The sequence below is a fragment of the Emys orbicularis genome, chromosome 20 (genome assembly GCF_028017835.1).
Source record: "Emys orbicularis isolate rEmyOrb1 chromosome 20, rEmyOrb1.hap1, whole genome shotgun sequence".
Taxonomy (NCBI): Eukaryota; Metazoa; Chordata; order Testudines; family Emydidae; genus Emys; species Emys orbicularis.
The window spans coordinates 24,638,726-24,656,389 of NC_088702.1; the positions used below are offsets into that span (position 1 = coordinate 24,638,726).

General features: G+C 63.2%; 1 protein-coding gene across 1 annotated transcript; it reads left to right on the plus strand.

Annotated features, from left to right (window-relative positions):
• Positions 1-2,962: 2,962 nt before the first annotated feature.
• TOMM40 (translocase of outer mitochondrial membrane 40) lies at positions 2,963-8,948 on the plus strand. The gene is made up of 9 exons (XM_065420308.1): positions 2,963-3,164; positions 3,447-3,514; positions 4,398-4,490; positions 4,752-4,853; positions 7,444-7,549; positions 7,782-7,904; positions 8,083-8,159; positions 8,623-8,725; positions 8,809-8,948. The coding sequence occupies exons 1-9, from the start codon at positions 2,963-2,965 to the stop codon at positions 8,946-8,948; spliced, it is 1,014 nt and encodes a 337-aa protein (XP_065276380.1).
• Positions 8,949-17,664: the final 8,716 nt, after the last annotated feature.

Consider the following 17,664-nt stretch of genomic DNA (forward strand, 5'->3'; position numbering starts at 1 on the left):
GGCGCCGTGACCTTGCGGCCGCACCGAGCAACCGAACTTGCTGCCCTCGGGCCCCGCCTCTGGGGGGGGGCGGCCAATCAGGGGCAGCTTCTGGGCCTGGCCTCGCCTCGCCTCCTATGGAATCAGCCAACGGGAAGGCGGCATGGGGAAGGGGCAAGGTACGGTGACACAGTGGCCAATAGAGATGTGGTATCGCGGGGAGGGGCGGGGCACACCCAGGTCTGTCCAATAGCGATGGCTCATATGGGCGGGGCCCGTGGAGACTCTACCCAATGATAATCCGTCATACGCCGGAACAGGCGGGACATGGAGGGGCAACAGCCCATGAGGTCAGGGAACCCGGAAGTGGGCGGAGCTTTCTCCACCCTTAGCCAATGGATATACGCGATAGAGGCTGAAGGGGCAGAGTCGAAGTCGGAGCTGGCCAATGGCGGCGTGGAGGGGGCGGGGCGCAGCGGAGGCAGCGGTGCAGGCGGGTTCGGGTGTCTCCCGGCTCCGGCTGCTGCTGCGGCCGCCTCGTGAGTCTGGGGCCAGGCGGGTATCGCTGGAGGGATAAGTGGCCCCCGGGAAGGTACCGGAGGGGGGCCGATGTGGGGGGTGTAGGGGCGGGGGGGGCGCGGGGCAGGTGAACTCGAGGGAGGGATCGAGGGGCGCGGGGCAGGTGAACTCGGGGCGGGGGGGGCCGAGGGGCGCGGGGCAGGTGAACTCGGGGCGGGGGGGGCGAGGGGCGCGGGGCAGGTGAACTCGGGGCGGGAGGGGCCGAGGGGCGCGGGGCAGGTGAACTCGGGGCGGGAGGGGGCCGAGGGGCGCGGGGCAGGTGAACTCGGGGCGGGGGGGGGCCGAGGGGCGCGGGGCAGGTGAACTCGGGGCGGGAGGGGCCGAGGGGCGCGGGGCAGGTGAACTCGGGGCGGGGGGAGGATCGAGGGGCGCGGGGCAGGTGAACTCGGGGCGGGAGGGGCCGAGGGGCGCGGGGCAGGTGAACTCGGGGCGGGGGGAGGATCGAGGGGCGCGGGGCAGGTGAACTCGGGGCGGGAGGGGCCGAGGGGCGCGGGGCAGGTGAAATCGGGGCGGGGGGAGGGTCGAGGGGCGGGGGGCAGGTGAACTCGGGGCGGGGGGAGGATCGAGGGGCGCGGGGCAGGTGAACTCGGGGCGGGGGGGGCCGAGGGGCGCGGGGCAGGTGAACTCGGGGCGGGGGGGGCCGAGGGGCGCGGGGCAGGTGAACTCGGGGCGGGAGGGGCCGAGGGGCGCGGGGCAGGTGAACTCGGGGCGGGGGGAGGATCGAGGGGCGCGGGGCAGGTGAACTCGGGGCGGGGGGAGGATCGAGGGGCGCGGGGCAGGTGAACTCGGGGCGGGGGGAGGATCGAGGGGCGCGGGGCAGGTGAACTCGGGGCGGGGGGGGCCGAGGGGCGCGGGGCAGGTGAACTCGGGGCGGGGGGGGCCGAGGGGCGCGGGGCAGGTGAACTCGGGGCGGGGGGGGCCGAGGGGCGCGGGGCAGGTGAACTCGGGGCGGGGGGGCCGAGGGGCGCGGGGCAGGTGAACTCGGGGCGGGAGGGGGTCGAGGGGCGCGGGGCAGGTGAACTCGGGGCGGGAGGGGGTCGAGGGGCGCGGGGCAGGTGAACTCGGGGCGGGAGGGGGTCGAGGGGCGCGGGGCAGGTGAACTCGGGGCGGGAGGGGGCCGAGGGGCGCGGGGCAGGTGAACTCGAGGGGGGTCGAGGGGCGCGGGGCAGGTGAACTCGGGGCGGGGGGAGGATCGAGGGGCGCGGGGCAGGTGAACTCGAGGGGGGGGGCCGAGGGGCGCGGGGCAGGTGAACTCTGGGAGGATCGAGGGGCGCGGGGCAGGTGAATTCGGGGGGGGGGGGTCGAGGGGCGCGGGGCAGGTGAACTCGGGGCGGGGGGAGGATCGAGGGGCGCGGGGCAGGTGAACTCGGGGCGGGGGGGGGTCGAGGGGCGCGGGGCAGGTGAACTCGGGGAGGATCGAGGGGCGCGGGGCAGGTGAATTCGGGGGGGGGTCGAGGGGCGCGGGGCAGGTGAACTCGGGGCGGGGGGGGCCGAGGGGCGCGGGGCAGGTGAATTCGGGGGGGGGGTCGAGGGGCGCGGGGCAGGTGAACTCGGGGCGGGGGGGCCGAGGGGCGCGGGGCAGGTGAATTCGGGGGGGGTCGAGGGGCGCGGGGCAGGTGAACTCGGGGTGGGGGGGATCGAGGGGCGTGGGGCAGGTGAACTTGGGGCGGGGGGGGCCGAGGGGCGTGGGGCAGGTGAACTCGAGGGGGGGGTCGAGGGGCGCGGGGCAGGTGAACTCGGGGAGGATCGAGGGGCGTGGGGCAGGTTAACTCGGGGGGGGTCGAGGGGCGCGGGGCAGGTGAACTCGGGGTGGGGGGGATCGAGGGGCGTGGGGCAGGTGAACTTGGGGCGGGGGGGATTGAGGGGCGCCGGGCAGGTGGGGTCACTGCTGATTCAGGGGGACCCTGGGAGTGGCAGGTGTCTGGGGAGCAGGAAGCTGTTGGGACACACCAGGGGGCATCAGACGGGATGGGTTGTTGGTGGGATAGATACACCAATGGGGGGTTTTGGGGTGTTGCAATAGTCAGACCCTGTTGGGGGCAGGGTGGGTGATGTGGGCCGTGGGGAGCCAGTGTCAAGAGGGGTATTGTGGCAGATGTACCTGGAGCTTGGGGGCCAGCCTGTTTGGGGAGGGGGTATTGAGGTTGACAGTCTCAGGAGGGAATATTGGAGAGTGGGGGGTCACTGAAGGGGTGGGGGGCAGATGGACCTGGGGATACATGGGGTCTATTGGAGACCAGTATCAGGGCAGACTGGAGGAGGTATCAGTTTGGGATGCATATCCTGGACAGATGGGGTAGTATGGATTGTGGGGTATTCAGGGCATGGGGGGTATATTGGGAGGTATCTGGCGCTGCTCACCCCTTCTCAACACTGCTATCTGTTCTCTCCACAGCCCCCCACCATGGGTAACGTCCTGGCTGCCAGCTCCCCCACACCCTCCCCCACCATGCCGAGTCCTGGATCTGGGCTGGTGTCAGTGCCGCCTGGCTTCACCATGCCCCCCGTCAGCGGGCTGGGCCCCCCTGCGCAGGAGCGGCCGGAGGAGAAGGGGGATCGGCTCCCCAACCCTGGCACCTTTGAGGAATGTCACCGCAAGTGCAAAGGTGAAAGCCTGGAACCCACTGTCTACACACACACGCACACCCACCTCCGTCCTGGCACCTTCAAGGAATGTTACCCCAAGTGCAGAGGTTGGGAGCACAGCATGGGGGACCCCAGTACACAGCCAGGTGGGCAGGTCCCTGGGGGAGCAGGGAGGGTACCAGGCTGGACAGCCCAGGGGTCTGATTGGGGGAAAGGCGTTACCAGCAGGCTGGAGGGACCCATGGGGTGAAGGATGCTGGGCTGGACGGGCTCAGTGCTGATTGTTGCAGTCTCTTCCCCAGAATTGTTCCCCATCCAGATGGAAGGTGTGAAACTGACAGTGAATAAAGGTCTTAGCAACCATTTCCAGGTAAGGGCTGTGCCCTCTAGTGAGGCAGGGTACGGGGTGGAGGGGGGTGAGGCTATAGCCCAGGAGGATGTGGGGTCTGAGCGGGCTGGGCAGAGACATGCCTGCTGGGGGGGCGGGGGTGCAGATTGAGGGCAGCTGGCTTCAGCAATGTTACTGAGCATTCTCTACAAGCCAAGCAGTAAATGTGGGGGCACGTGACCCCAAACCTCCTGATCCCATGTGTCGCATCTGGGGCTGGGTGAGGTTGTGGGTTGGTGCTTTCTGTGTGAGGTACTTATCTGGCGCCCTTCATCCCTGTATCTGACCCCTTGCAGTCTAATGCATTCATCCCCATGCTTCCTGAGAGGCAGGCAAGGTGACTGTCTGCATGTGAGATGGGAGCCAAGGCCCAGAGAGATGCAGTCACTTTAGGTACCTGAACCCGGGTCTCCCATGCCAGCGCCCCTGGGCTGCCCTTCCCCTCTGGCTGCAGGTATAGAACCAGGGGGCTAGAAGGGACCGCAAGGGTGGTCTAGGGCAGGGGTTCTCAACCTTTTTCTTTCTGAGGCCGCCCAACAGGCTGTAAAAATTCCATGGCCCATCTATGCCACAACAACTGTTTTTCTGCATATAAAAGCCAGGGCCAGTGTTGGGGGTAGCAAGCAGGGCAATTGTCCTGGGTTCCATGCCACGGGGGGCCCCGTGAAGCTAATTTGCTCGGGCTTCGGTTTTCTGTCCTGGGCCCCCACAAGTCTAATGCTGGCCCTGCTTGGCGGACACCCTGAAACCTGCTCATGGTCCCCCAGTGGATCCCAGACCCCTGGTTGAGAACCACTAGACTAGTGTAACCCCTGCCAAGACACAGGATTTGGTGGGCCCTGCTTACTCTGCTTGCTTTCCCCAGGTGAGTCACAGCGTCACCCTCAGCACTGTTGGTGACTCCAACTATCACTTCGGGGTCACCTACGTGGGCACCAAGCAGCTCAGCCCCACAGAGGTGAGTGCGGGGTGGGAGTGGACTTAGCTGGCCGGAAGCCAGCACTGAGGAGCCACCTCTGATGTTGGGAGAGGGGCAGTGTGTGTTTGGGGGGAGAGTTGTTAATCTGGACATTGGGGTTGGGGCTGTCAATTCAGACAGTGGGGAAGTTTGGGGCGAGGCAGGCTGCTCTTGGTGGGGGTGGGGCAGAGGGATGCTGTTGTCCTGATATGGGGTGGGGTTGTTATTCAACTATATTTCACCCCCTCGTGCCCCTTCTAGGCCTTCCCGGTGCTGGTGGGCGACATGGACAACAGTGGCAGCCTCAATGCCCAGATCATCCACCAGCTCTCGACCCGGCTGCGCTCCAAGGTGGCCTTCCAGGTATGCTGCACACCGCGGGTCCTTCTCTCAGCCCTCCCCTTCATGGCTGTGTGTGTGTCAGAGCATCTGTGCCCCCCCCCCCCGAATACACACCCACACCCCTCGGGTCCTTCTCTCAGCTCGCCCGTGCGTCAGAGCGTCTGTGTATTCTCTTCTCTTCCCCCCCCCCCCCCCCCCCCCCCAGGGTCCTTACCTCAGTCTGCCCCTTTGCGGGGTGCATATGGGTTTGTGTGTGTCAGAGCATCTGTGTAGTCTTCTCTTTCCCCAGCCCCCCCATGCAGGTCTTTCCCTCAGCCCTCCCCTTTTGGGGGGCGGGTGGTGGGGGTGTCAGAGCGTCCGTATATACTTCCCGTGGGTCCTTCTCTCAGCCTTCCCCTTCATGGGGGTGTCACGGAGTGTGGGGGAGTCAGGGCCCTGCACCCCCCACTTCCTGCGATTCACCGTGACTCTCAGCCAGCCAGTAAAACAGAAGGTTTATTAGACGACAGGAACACAGTCCCAAGCAGGGCTTGTAGGTACAACCAGGACCCCTCAGCCAGGTCCCTCTCGGGGGCAAGGAGCTTAGACCCCAGACTTGGGGTTTCCTGCCTCTTCCGAGCCAGCCCAAAACTGAAACCAAAAACCCCTCCAGCAGACTTTCCCCCTCCTTCTCTCCCCCTCTCCCTTTGTCCAGCTTCCCAGGCAAAGGTGTCGACTCCCCCCCCCCCCCCCCCCCCCCCCCCCCTTCTCAGGTTACAGGCTCAGGTACTGTCCCCACCTAAAGTCACCCCCTGCTCTCCCATCCCCCATGCAGACAGTCCCAGTAAAACTAAAAGACATTCCCAGGTCAATCCACCCCGCTCCCTACTGCGTCACAGGGGGGGTGTGCGTGGATGTGTCAGAGCATCTATGTATCTTCCCCCCCACCCTGCAGGTCCATCTCTCAGCCCGTCCCTTTGCGGGGTGTGCGTGTCAGAGCATCTGTGTATTCCCCCCCCCCCCCATCCCCTGTGGGTCCTTCTATCCACCCTCCCCTTCGTGGGGGCCGGGGTGGTGGGGGTGTCAGAGTGTCTATGTATACCCCCCCGCAGGTCCGTCTCTCAGCCGGTCCCTTTGCGGGGGGGGGGATCAGAACGTCTGTGTATACCCCCTGCCAGTCTGTCTCTCAGCCCGTCCCTTTGCGGGGGGGGGGATCAGAACGTCTGTGTATACCCCCTGCCAGTCTGTCTCTCAGCCCATCCCTTTGCGGGAGGGGGGGATCAGAACGTCTGTGTATACCCCCTGCCAGTCTGTCTCTCAGCCCATCCCTTTGCGGGAGGGGGGAATCAGAGCGTCTGTGTATACCCCCTGCCAGTCTGTCTCTCAGCCCATCCCTTTGCGGGAGGGGGGAATCAGAGCGTCTGTGTATACCCCCTGCCAGTCTGTCTCTCAGCCCATCCCTTTGCGGGGGGGGGGAATCAGAGCGTCTGTGTATACCCCCTGCCAGTCTGTCTCTCAGCCGGTCCCTTTGCGGGAGGGGGGAATCAGAGCGTCTGTGTATACCCCCTGCCAGTCTGTCTCTCAGCCGGTCCCTTTGCGGGAGGGGGGAATCAGAGCGTCTGTGTATACCCCTGTCAGAGTTCTGGCTGGGGAGGGGAGTGAGTGCAGTGTGGCTGCTCCCTCACAGTTTAAGGGAGTGGTGTTAACTGGTAAAAGGTAGTGGGGATGTCAGTGGCGGATTTAGAGTTAGTGGGGCCCCACCTCGGGACCCAGCCAAGAGAGAGAACATTCTCTCTTATCTCCCCTCTATTTTTCATTTATTTTTTTCTTCATCCTTCTCCTATATTATAACTAATAGGAAGTAAATGAAAATAAAGTGAGGTACCTTGATTGGGGCAGGGGGTTGGGGTGCAGGAGGGGCTTGGGGTGTGGGGATTGGGCTCTGGGAGGGAGTTTGGGGGTGGGCTTGGGGCAGGGAGTTGGGGTGCGGGAGGGGTTGGGGGGGGCGGCGCTTACCTTGGGCGGTGCGGCTCCCAAAGTGACTGGCACACTCCTCTGGCAGGGGGGCCAGGGGAATCTCTGTGCGCCACTGCCCACAGGTGTGGCCCCTGCAGCTCCCATTGGCTGCAGTTCCTGGCCAATGGGAGCTGTGGAGTCAGTGCTCCGGGTGGGGACAATGCACAGAGACACCACACACCTCTCCCCCCAGAGGCCGAAGGGACATGCCGGCCGCTTCTGGGAGTGGAGGGAGGGAGGCAGCGCGGACAGGGAGCTGCCTTTGCACTGCTGGTGGCACGTCTCTGCGTACCCCTCGGGGTGGGGGGGAGCGGCTCTCTGTGTGCTGGTGGGGGCAGGACGCAGAGCCGCCTCCAGCAGCCGGGTGCTTCCGGGAGTGGCATGGGGCCACTGGCCACCGAATGCAGGCAGCCAGCCTGCCTGATCCCTGCTGCGCTGCCGGCCAGGCCTCGGGGGCAGGTTGTCGATGAGATTTGTCCTGCATTTTGGGTCGTCTCCCCCCGTCATTGGGGACCCCATGCCACCGCACTGTTTTTCGTGGTAAATCCGCCTCTGGGGGATGTGTGCCTCCTGGGGGTTGCCGCAGTCTCCTCATGTCCCCCCACTCTCATTCCAGACGCAGCAGTCCAAGTTCGTGAACTGGCAGGTGGATGGAGAGTATCGGGGGGAGGATTTCACGGCGGCAGTGACGCTGGGAAACCCCGACGTCCTGGTGGGCTCAGGTGAGAGCCTCGTTCCCACCTCTGAAGCCCCTGCTCTGAAATTCTACCCCGTCTCTGAAGTCCCCCACCAGCTTGACTCCTGCCTCCCCTTCTCCAGTCCCAGCCCCTGACACCTCCACTTTCCCTCCCTCCACCTCCCCAACCTGGCCCCTGCCTACCATCACCACTAGTCTGAACCCTGCCCCTCGTAACCTCCTGGGCCCAGCCCCAGCTGACGAGTCTCTCTTCGCAGGGATCCTGGTAGCCCATTACCTACAGAGCATCACACCCTGCCTGGCGCTGGGCGGCGAGCTGGTCTATCACCGCCGGCCAGGAGAGGAGGGCACCGTCATGTCTCTGGCTGGGAAATACACAGGTACTGAGGGAGCTGGGGCAGGACTCCTGGGTTATATTCCGAGCTCCAGCAGGGGAGTGGGGTCTAGTGGGTTAGAGCAAGGGAGCTGGGAGTCGAGACTCCTGGGTTCTCTTCCCTAGCTCAGGGCTTCGGTGGGGCCCTACTCGGACACTCACCCACTCTTCCCTTCTCCCCACAGCACCTAACTGGATTGGGACCTTGACGGTGGGGCAAGCCGGGGCCCATGCAACCTACTACCATAAAGCCAATGACCAGGTATGTGGCGCTCAGAGGCTCACGTTCCCATCTGGCTCCCCCTTTGACATGAGGGTGGGGCTTTGGCTCCCAGTCTGGGAGCAAGGGGTGGGGGCAGGTGATGTGTGGAGAGCTATGTATAAGCGATCTGCTGCGGTGCACAGCTGAGAGCCTGGGCAGGCAAGGGAGTGGGGGGGTGTCCTGCCCCAGGAACAGTTGATGCTGCTCCAAATTGTCTGTAAGCCTGGAAGCTGCCATCCCATTGGGGAAGGCTGGGGGCTGGGTTTGGGTGGTGAGGGCTGGGATAGTGTTTTGGGAGGGTGGGATCACATTGGGAGGGTGGAAGCCAGGGGGCTGGGGTCCCATGGAGGTGGGATGGAAGCCAGGGGGCTGGGTCCTGTGGGGGAGGGGTGGAAGCTGGGGGGCTGGGATCCTACTGGGCGATTGGCAGCTCTGCTCGCCAGACTAACCCTGCTCCCCTCAGCTGCAGGTGGGCGTGGAGTTTGAGGCCAGCACGCGCATGCAGGACACTAGCGTCTCCTTTGGCTACCAGCTTGACTTGCCCAAGGCCAACCTGCTCTTCAAAGGTACGGCAGCCCCAGGCCGCCCTTCCCCTCTGTGCCCGCGCCCCAGCCTCTCCCAGTGCCACTAACTTTGCTCTCTGCCGCAGGCTCTGTGGACAGTAATTGGATTGTGGGTGCGGTGCTGGAGAAGAAGCTGCTGCCGCTGCCCCTGACGCTGGCCATGGGGGCCTTCCTGAACCACCGCAAGAACAAGTTCCAGTGCGGCTTCGGCCTCACCATTGGCTAGAACCCTCCTCCTCCTCCCCCCCACTCCAGTGTCCCCAGCCCAGTCTGCCGGGCAGTGTGAGCCGCTCTGGGACCCTTTGCCCCACCCATCCATGCTGGTGCTGCCCAGTTAAGCCCTGGAGTGTGGGGCTCCAGCCCCTTTACTGCCCCACACAGGCACCTCCCCGAGGGCCACGGGATAGGTCCTGACAGAGCCCAGGGGTCTGATCCCCAGGGCGAGCCCCTTAGTGTGGCGGTTCTGGCACTGTCCTGTTCCAGTCACCTCGTCTGCCCCTCGGGACAGGTCCCTGGTGGCTGTTCAGCCCCAAACACAAGGTTCGACCCGCTGTCCCCAGGGGCTGCTGGAAAATGGGGAGCTGGCTGGTGCAGGGGCAGCGGCTGCTGGGGCCGTCAGGTGGTGCCTGGTCTCTCCCAGCAGCCCCTGGTGGGAGGGGAGGCGCAACCCTCCCTGCCTCGGGGAGGGGACCCAGTGTCCCATCTCTTCCCGTGGCTTGGACTTGGGGCTGCGGGCACCAGGTAGGTGAACCCAGTGACGGGTGTAAAATGCCCTCTTCTCCCTGGTTCCCTGTGCTGACATCCTTCCTCACCAGAGGGCGCTGTGACCTCAGGAACTGTCCTTCCCCCGGAGCAATGGGAGAGGGACCGGCTCTGTCCTGGGGGCGGGGTCGCTTGGCCTGTTGCACTGATTGGGGATCGGGGCTGGGCGGATCCCCTCAGGAATGGATTGTCCCAGCTGGTGGGGGTGCACTGACCCCACAACTGTCTGCCAGGAGGGGTTGGATCCCTCCCCAAACACCCCCCCCCCCCATCTTGGTGCAGCTGTGGGGAGATTCCCTCTCTCTCTGCGCCAATTACACCCCTCCCTTGGATCGCTGGGGTACCAGTGGCTCTGCAGCCTCTTACCTCACACCCCAGGGAGCTGTGGGGCAGACTCTACACCTGGGGTAATGGGGCCACAACCTCTCTGGCTGCTGCACCCCAGCTCCCCTGCTCAGCCCTACCCCGCCCCTCCCAGCCTACACTGATCCAAAGAGACACAAGGGACCTATTGAGTGCTCTCTGCACCCACCACGGATTGGGGGTCTGTCTGTGCCCCCCCTGACAGGAGCAGCAGTAGTTTGGGGGGCCCTGCCTGCATCCCATCCCCACCCAGCAGCACTGAGGAAGACCAGCGCTTTGAGGGAGGGGTCCTGTCAGCCCCCCAAACAGCACCAAGAGGAGCAGCGGTTTGGGGTTTCCCCCCAGCAGCACCAGGAGGAGCAACGGTTTGGGGAATCTCAGCAGCACCTGGAGGAGCAGTGGATTGGTGGGTCCCTCTCAGCCCCCCCAGCAGTACCAGGAGGAGCAGTGGATTGGGGGGTTCCCCCCAGCAGCACCAGGAGAAGCGGTGGATTGGGGGTTCCTCCGCCCCGCCGTTAGAGACTCTGCGTGTAAATCATGTTTATAAGTTATGGGAACTGAAGGATCTTTTATAGAGACCCTCAAAACACCGCCCCCTCCCCCCATGATGTTGGAAATGTCCTGTCTGAATAAACCCCCCAGCACTGGGCACCATCTTCAACTGCTTCTGTCTCACGAGGGGGTGGGGGTGTGTGTGTGTGTGTGTGTGTGTGTGTGTGTGTGTGTGTGTGTGAGAGAAGCACTGCTGGAGACCTCTCCCTCCCATGGGGGTGGCGGGGGGCTGTTGCTGAGTCCTGCGTATAAGCCCCCCAAACCCTTTGAGAAATGGGCCTGAGGAGGGGCAGGGCGTGGATCTGTCACTGAGTAGAGCTGAGGGGGAAGGGGGTGATAAGGAGAGCCTGGGGTGGGGGGGAGCCTAGACAGGGAGTGTGAAGGGGGAGGGTTGGGGAGGAGGGGGTTTGAGATCTGGGGGGCGGTAGTAGGAGAGGAAGCCCAAGGGGGTGGGGACCAGCTCCAGTGTCCTTTTTGGAGGCCTGAAAGCTGGCATTTCTGGCCCCAGTGCCCCATGGCAGGGATCCTCGTGGATACCCATCTGGGAGCGCACACACCCTGGCTAATCGTGAATGCAGGCATTGGGACGGGGGCCTGGTGAGTAGAGGCAGGCGGTTGATGAGACTGATACTGGCCACCATGTCCAATTCTGGTGCTCATGCTGCCATAGGGTGGGGGTTGGAGAGCCCCCTGAACAAGCTGAGAGGATCGAGCTGAGGCCAGGGGTTTGGCCAGCAGAGGGCTGTCCAGGCTCGCTGGCAGGGCGGCTCCGGGGAGAGGAATAACTGGGGGGGTTCTGAGTCCAGAGGGCAGCAGCGGATGAGCAATCTGCTCTGGCTCAGCCTGGGGTGGGGGGGGAGCGCCCTGCCTGGGTTGTGCAGGGGTTCTCACAGTGGTGGGTCAATGCGCCTGTCTGGACTGGCTGCCGTACCAAGGGCTGCATGGCAATAGGGCTGGTGCACAGGAACGCGGAGAGCAGAGGGGTCGGTGTGATGGGACCGTGCACCCCAGTGGTGGGGCTGGGAAGCATTATCGGCAGGGTGAGCGATTCACCTGTTGCTAGCGAGCGAAAAGCGCTGACCCTTGGCTCCATTGGGGCAGGTGAGAGCCACCCTCCAGCAAGGCTCAGGTGCTGCCATTTGGGATTGAGCCCTGGGTTTCTCTCAGTCATGTCTGTAGCCGAGGCCAGGCTGCTCCATGGCACAGGACTTTCTCGCCATCTCCTGGGGCTGGGGCAGTTCCGCATTGCCCAGACATTGCCCCTGAGAGTGGTGAGGCTTGGCGAGGGGAAGGGACGGAGCCCGATGGGTTTCATGAGTGGGAAGTCAGGTAGTGCTAGGAATGGAGGGGTGCACAGGTTTAAGGGAAAGTCTGGTGGTGGAGGATTGAAGCACATGGAGACCAGGGCCCCTGCAGCCTGGGCTCCCTGCACAATGGGCTCAGGGCAGGATTTTTTTACAAGGAATTTTTTAAAATTTATTTAATCAAAACCCCTTTTCCTGGCATGAGGTGCTTAGAATCCCCCCCCCCCCCCCCCGAGCTGTTGAAGCGAATGATGGGGGTGCTGCAGTCCTGCCCCAGGAATGGTACCACCGTAGCGCAGGTTGCTGCATGCAGCAGAGAATCACCCGCTCCCCCCCCCCCCCAGAATTGTGCAAGGAGCGGTGCAGAGACGTTTTGCCATCAGAATGGTGAGGAAGCCGGCGCTGCTGCCTTGAACTTCCAGGCCCCCGGTCTCCAGGCCTCCTCTCCCAAGTCCTGGCAGTAGCTCTTGGCAGCGGGGTAAGTGGCAGCACAAGGGGCAGGGCTTTGGTGTACAACCATTCCCAAGACCTGCCCTGGTGCTCGGATTGCATCTCCCCCCATTGGCTTCCAACTCCCCTTCCTGTCACAAGGTGAGGCTGTGGCCTGTCCCCACCCCAGAATTGGGTGCAGAGGGGTGAGGAGGCGGAGGCAAGGTGTGTGAGCAGATGGCCCTGACCAATGCCAGGCCTGATTGGTGGTCACCCCAAGAGCCCCCCCACACGCTCTCCCGGTGCGGTGCAGGTGCCAGTGTCTGACCGCTCACCTGCTTTGGAAGGGCCCCCACTGTCAGGGAGCAGTCAGCCCCGGGGTACAGAGCAGCCCAGGCTACGCAGCCCTGCCGGGCCCTGCACCGATGACAAGCCGCATGAGGCAGGACTAGGTTGAATGGGGGTTATGACTTTTTACTGGGCTGTCCCTCAGGGCCTGAGGCCTGGCCAGACTTTTCAAAGGGCTCTCTCTGTACGTCGGGTGCTGCACACGTAAAATCCAGCCCTTTGCATAGCAAAATGTGGGGATTCCCAGCTGTCGCAGCCAGAAAGGACTGGCTAACCCAGGCTGCAGAATCCCCACCCTGCAGCTGCTCTTGCAGCCAGCTCAGAGACTGGCGCCCCCTCGCCCTTTTAAAGACTCCAAGTACTGGAGAAGCGAAACCAGGATCCAGCTAGCCTGGCAGTCTGTCCACAAGAGCCGCCAGTGGCAGAGGAGGGTGAAAGCCCCACAAAAGCTATGTGGGATACTCAGCCCCTAGTGCAGGTATCATCCTTACCCCACTGGAAATCGGCTTGACCCTGGAATAGGCAGATTTATATTCCTGCTGAAATGAAGGCACTAGCCCAGGGGTAGGCAACCTATGGCACGTGTGCCGAACGTGGCACGTGAGCTGATTTTCAGTGGCACTCACACTGCCAGGTCCTGGCCACCGGTCTGGGGGGCTCTGCATTTTAATTTAATTTTAAATGAAGCTTCTTAAACATTTTAAAAACCTTATTTACTTTGCACACAACAATAGTTTAGTTCTATATTATAGACTTCTAGAAAGAGACCTTCTAAAAACGTTAAAATGTATGACTGGCACGCGAAACCTTAAATTAGAGTGAATAAATGAAGACTCGGCACACCACTTCTGAAAGGTTGCCAACCCCTGCGCTAGCCTAACCCTGGCCGGCTCGTCCATCTGGGGAATGAGCCAAGCTTTTGGCCTCAACCACATCCTCTGGCAATGAGTTCCACAGTGAAACTAGGAGAAGCCACTTTTCCATCCCCCCCCATACCCCACTCTGGTCTATCAGTCCTAAGAATGGCCACACTGGGTCAGACCAAGGGTCCATCTAGCCCAGTATCCTGTCTTCCGACAGTGGCCAGTGCCAGGTGCCCCAGAGGGAAGGAACAGAACAGGTAACATCCAGTGATCATCCCCTGTCACCCATTTACAGCTTCTGGCAAACAGAGGCTAAGGACACCATCCCTGCCCATCCTGGCTAATAGCCATTGATGGACCTATCCTCCATGAATGTGTCTAGTTCTGTTTTGAACCCTGTTCAAAAAAGGCACTGGGGGTTTGCTCCAATTACAGCCGAGGGGCCTGGCCCTCGGGCCAAGCCCCTCTCAGCAGCAGGCAAAGCCGCAACTGGCACTAGCACCCCTGGCCCTGTACCACGCCGGGCTGCGCTGCCTTGGTACAGATTGCAGCTGGGCTGTCCGGCGCAGACAGGAACGCCAAGGAGGCAGCGGGTGGGAGAACCTCTGGGAGGGCCGTGGAAACATGCTGCTGACAGGAGAGCAGTCACCCCATGCACCATCCAGTAACCACACCCTGTCGCCGGCTGTGTAACCAGCCAGCCTCGCTCCTCCTGGCGGAGCCGGGAAAGGGAAGTGAGAGGGGCACAGGGCAGCTGTGCCGCCCGCCCCCTGTCTGTACCTCTCCCTGCACTGCTGGCTCAGCCCAGCTCCCCAGAGCCAGCCGGCCTTGCTCCTCCCTGCTGCAGCACTTTGACCCACTGAGCCTGGAGAACATGGCCCAGCCGTGACTCCCCCGTGAGCTGAGTGGGCGGCGCGGGGAGGTTACTGGCGGGTAAAGCCCTGTATCCCTGCTCCAGGCTGGGGGTGGAGTGTGCTGAGTGAGGGCGGCTGGGCCCCGGCCCCACTGGGGTCACTGAGTGAGACTCAGCGCTGGGTCAGACAGTCTGTGATAAGCCAGGACCAGCGCTGCGGCAGGAGAGGGGTGGCCAGGGCTAATGGGGGAAGGAGGAGACACTTGTACCAGGGCCCTGAGCTTGGGGGACCCCAAAACATCTGCAATCGAGTGAAATGCCTCAGCCCGCATGCTGTGCCTGGCCAGTGACGCAGGCCAGGAAGGTGGGGGCCGGGATCAGCCATCCCTGCTCCTTGCTGCCTCGATGTGGCCATAATGCCGCAGCCTTGGCACTGCACTGGCCCCTCCTGTGAGCTGGGCCCGGTGGACTCTGGCCAGGCCAGGCTGTTTCAGTGCCACGTTGGAGGGTGAAGTGGATGGGCCAGGAGGGAACCAAAGGACACTTTGTGATAAGGTCCCAGGCAGGTGGGGGGGGGGGGGTGGAGTGAGGAAGGAGAGAGGAGGGGAGGGGAGGGGCGGAGAGCTGGCTGTGGGGGGAGGGCAGGCAATATCAGGGCATGACAAGCCAACGGGAAAGGCTAGGAGTCTGTCCCCCCCCACAGTGGGGGCAGTGACAGATTTCCCCCCCCCCCATGCAACCCTGAGACCAGCTGAGGGAATGTAGTGGTTACTGGGGGAGGGGCTGGGAGCCAGGACTCCTGGGTTCTCACCCTGGCTCTGGGCTGGGAGTGGGGACCAGTGGGTTTAAGCATGACGGTACTTTAAGATCTGTCATTCCCATTCTCTCCGGGTGGACACTGGACCTCAGTGGAGCTGGGCCAGTTTACACCAGCAGAGAATCTGGCCCAGGATGACTTGGCTGGGGGCAGCTGCTCTACTCCCATAGCCAGGCTAGGCTCAGCCTGGGGGCAGGACGGGGCTCCAAGGATGTCGCCCTGGATTACAAACCTAGCAGAGGCACACCCCACGCCTTAGCGCTCTGCTCTGACTGGCTGCCCCTGCAGCCCTGTGCCAGGGGCTGACCAGGCCTTGAGAGGAGATAAGAGGGAATTCTCTCTGGTTATTGCCTGTCCCTGGGTTATAAATACCAGGAGCAGTGCGGCAGGAGGGCCTACGGCAGGAGACAGGGACCTGGCAGCCGGCAGAGCAAGGTAAGGCCAGCCACAGCTTGGAGAGGGGCTGAGCAGCTTGTCTGCTTGGCGCAGGTCTCATGGAGTCGCTGCTGGACTCAGGCAGGATATAAATGCTGTTGGTTTGTGCGGAGAACGGCATCTCGTGGTGGGGTGGGTCCCTCAAACTGGGGCTCAGGCTGTCCGGGCAGAGCCACCCTGTTCTTCAGCGCTGGCAATACAAGGGGCTGCGGATCCCAAACTGCTCAGCCCCTCGCATGCTACGGGCCCTCCTGAAAAGCCAGACACTTATTTTGGTGCCTAATCGGGGGCCGTGCTTTCTGGGCATCCTGGCACCCAAGTGCCCAGTTCACCCCACACTGTTGTTTGCATCAGGGTAGAATGCTGCCATCCCAGGGCGTGGCATTTTGCCCTTTGCACAGGTATAAATGGTGCCCGGTGACCAACGCCAGCCCCAGCAGAGAGAGCTGCTTTCACCCCCAGGCAGGGGGGTGGTTCCCTCTGGGTCCTTGTGACCCCAGATTTACAAGGAGCTGCTGGGTGGGAGAAGGCCCCTGGAAAGATTTTAAAGCAACACTTTTGAAAGACCCCCCCACACCCCGTGACTAAACCCAGCTATGATCGATTAACTCCCCCCCCCCCCAATGATTCTAATCAAGGCTGCAGAGCTTTCGGTTCAATTATTCACTGCCCACCACCCCCCGGGACTGACTCTGTTTCCCCTCCTGCCCGAGCCCAGGGGCTGCAGCCAGGGATTCCCTGCAGTCTCCTCCAGCACTGGTCTAGGATGGCAGAAAGAGCTTGTGACCAGGTGCGAGGGTAACGTGTGACAAGAGGTGCTGGCGGCAGGGCCGTCAGAACCCCCATCCCAGTCTGCTCCCCCTCTACTCTAACCCTCTTTCCTCCATCGCACCAGGGTCTCAGGGAGCTCCCAGCATGAAGCTTTTCGCCCTCGTCCTGACGCTGGCCGTCCTGGCAGGTGAGTGCATCTTGGTGCAGGCCTGCCCCTGCCCCTGCCCCACTAGGGAAGCCCCATAAGGGATCTTCTGCCTGGGAACCTACACTTAGTTACCCAGCGGCCTCGAGCCCACAGACACACCTAGAGCCCACGCACGCAGGGAGAGAATTGGGAGCTGGGACTTGTGGTAAATACACTGGGCTGGGGCTCAGGACTTCTTGGTTCAGTTCCCTGCTCTGCTGCAGACTCCCTGGGTAGCCTTGGAGATGCCCCTGAATCTCTCTGGGCCTCAGCTCCCATCTGTAAAATACGGAGAATAATCCTGCCTGTCTCTATTAGGGCAGCTATTCAGGGCAGGGGCCATCTCTCACTGTGTGTGTGCAGCACCCGGCGCGGTGGGGAGCCCCGGGCTCGGCCGGGGTCAGGGCGGCCCCCGGCGCGGTGGGGAGCCCCGGGCTCGGCCGGGGTCAGGGCGGCCCCCGGCGCGGTGGGGAGCCCCGGGCTCGGCCGGGGTCTGGGCGGCCCCCGGCGCGGTGGGGAGCCCCGGGCTCGGCCGGGGTCAGGGCGGCCCTCAGTGCGGTGGGGGCTCCTGATTTCCAATAAGAACCTGAAAATTTCCCAAAGTGACTCTCATCAAGCCACATGGGGAGTCGATTGCAGAGCCTGGAATTGGCCCAGGAATCCTGAGCCCCAGCCCCTCCTTGCAGAGCAAGGTAGCTCTGTAGAGTCCCTTCTCTGAGTCTCTCCAGGGCGGGTCTGCGGCCTCCAATGACAGGGTCTTGCTGGGGATTTCTGTCACCCCACAGGCAGCCAGGCCTCTCTCCTCAGCGATGAGCCCACACCGAGGTTGGAGCAGGTCCGGGAAGCCTTCTGGGAGTACGTGGCCAAAGCCGAGAAAACCAAGGAGCTGATCCGTAAATCTGAGCTGGGCCGGGAGATCAAGTGAGAACCCGGCACTGACTTGTGGGGGGAGCCCTACCTTGGGGGCTGGGAGCCTCCCATCCTCCCCATGGACCCAGAGCAGATGGGGGAGGTTAGTCGCCCCCCTGACTGCAGCCCCCACACCTCGGCTTCCGGGCTCAGCAAACCCCTGGCCCTCACCGGGATCCAGCAGCAGCTGCTCTGCTCTCTGAGTCAGAACTGAGCCCATGTCCAGGATGACAGGGCCCCGTGTCCCCACCCGGCCACCCCTCTGAGCCGCCAGTCCCCCCGACCCTGGGGCTGGATCGGAGTCAGAGCCCCATAGAGGGAGAGGCCCCATTCCCCTGGGCCAGCCAGT

Bases quoted from the DNA above. Each gene is read 5' to 3' on its own strand.
- TOMM40 (XM_065420308.1), top strand. From the start codon at position 2,963: ATGGGTAACGTCCTGGCTGCCAGCTCCCCCACACCCTCCCCCACCATG. The intron at 7,550-7,781 runs GTGAGAGCCTCG...CTCTCTTCGCAG, and splicing joins CGACGTCCTGGTGGGCTCAG to GGATCCTGGTAGCCCATTAC. The intron at 8,726-8,808 runs GTACGGCAGCCC...TCTCTGCCGCAG, and splicing joins GGCCAACCTGCTCTTCAAAG to GCTCTGTGGACAGTAATTGG.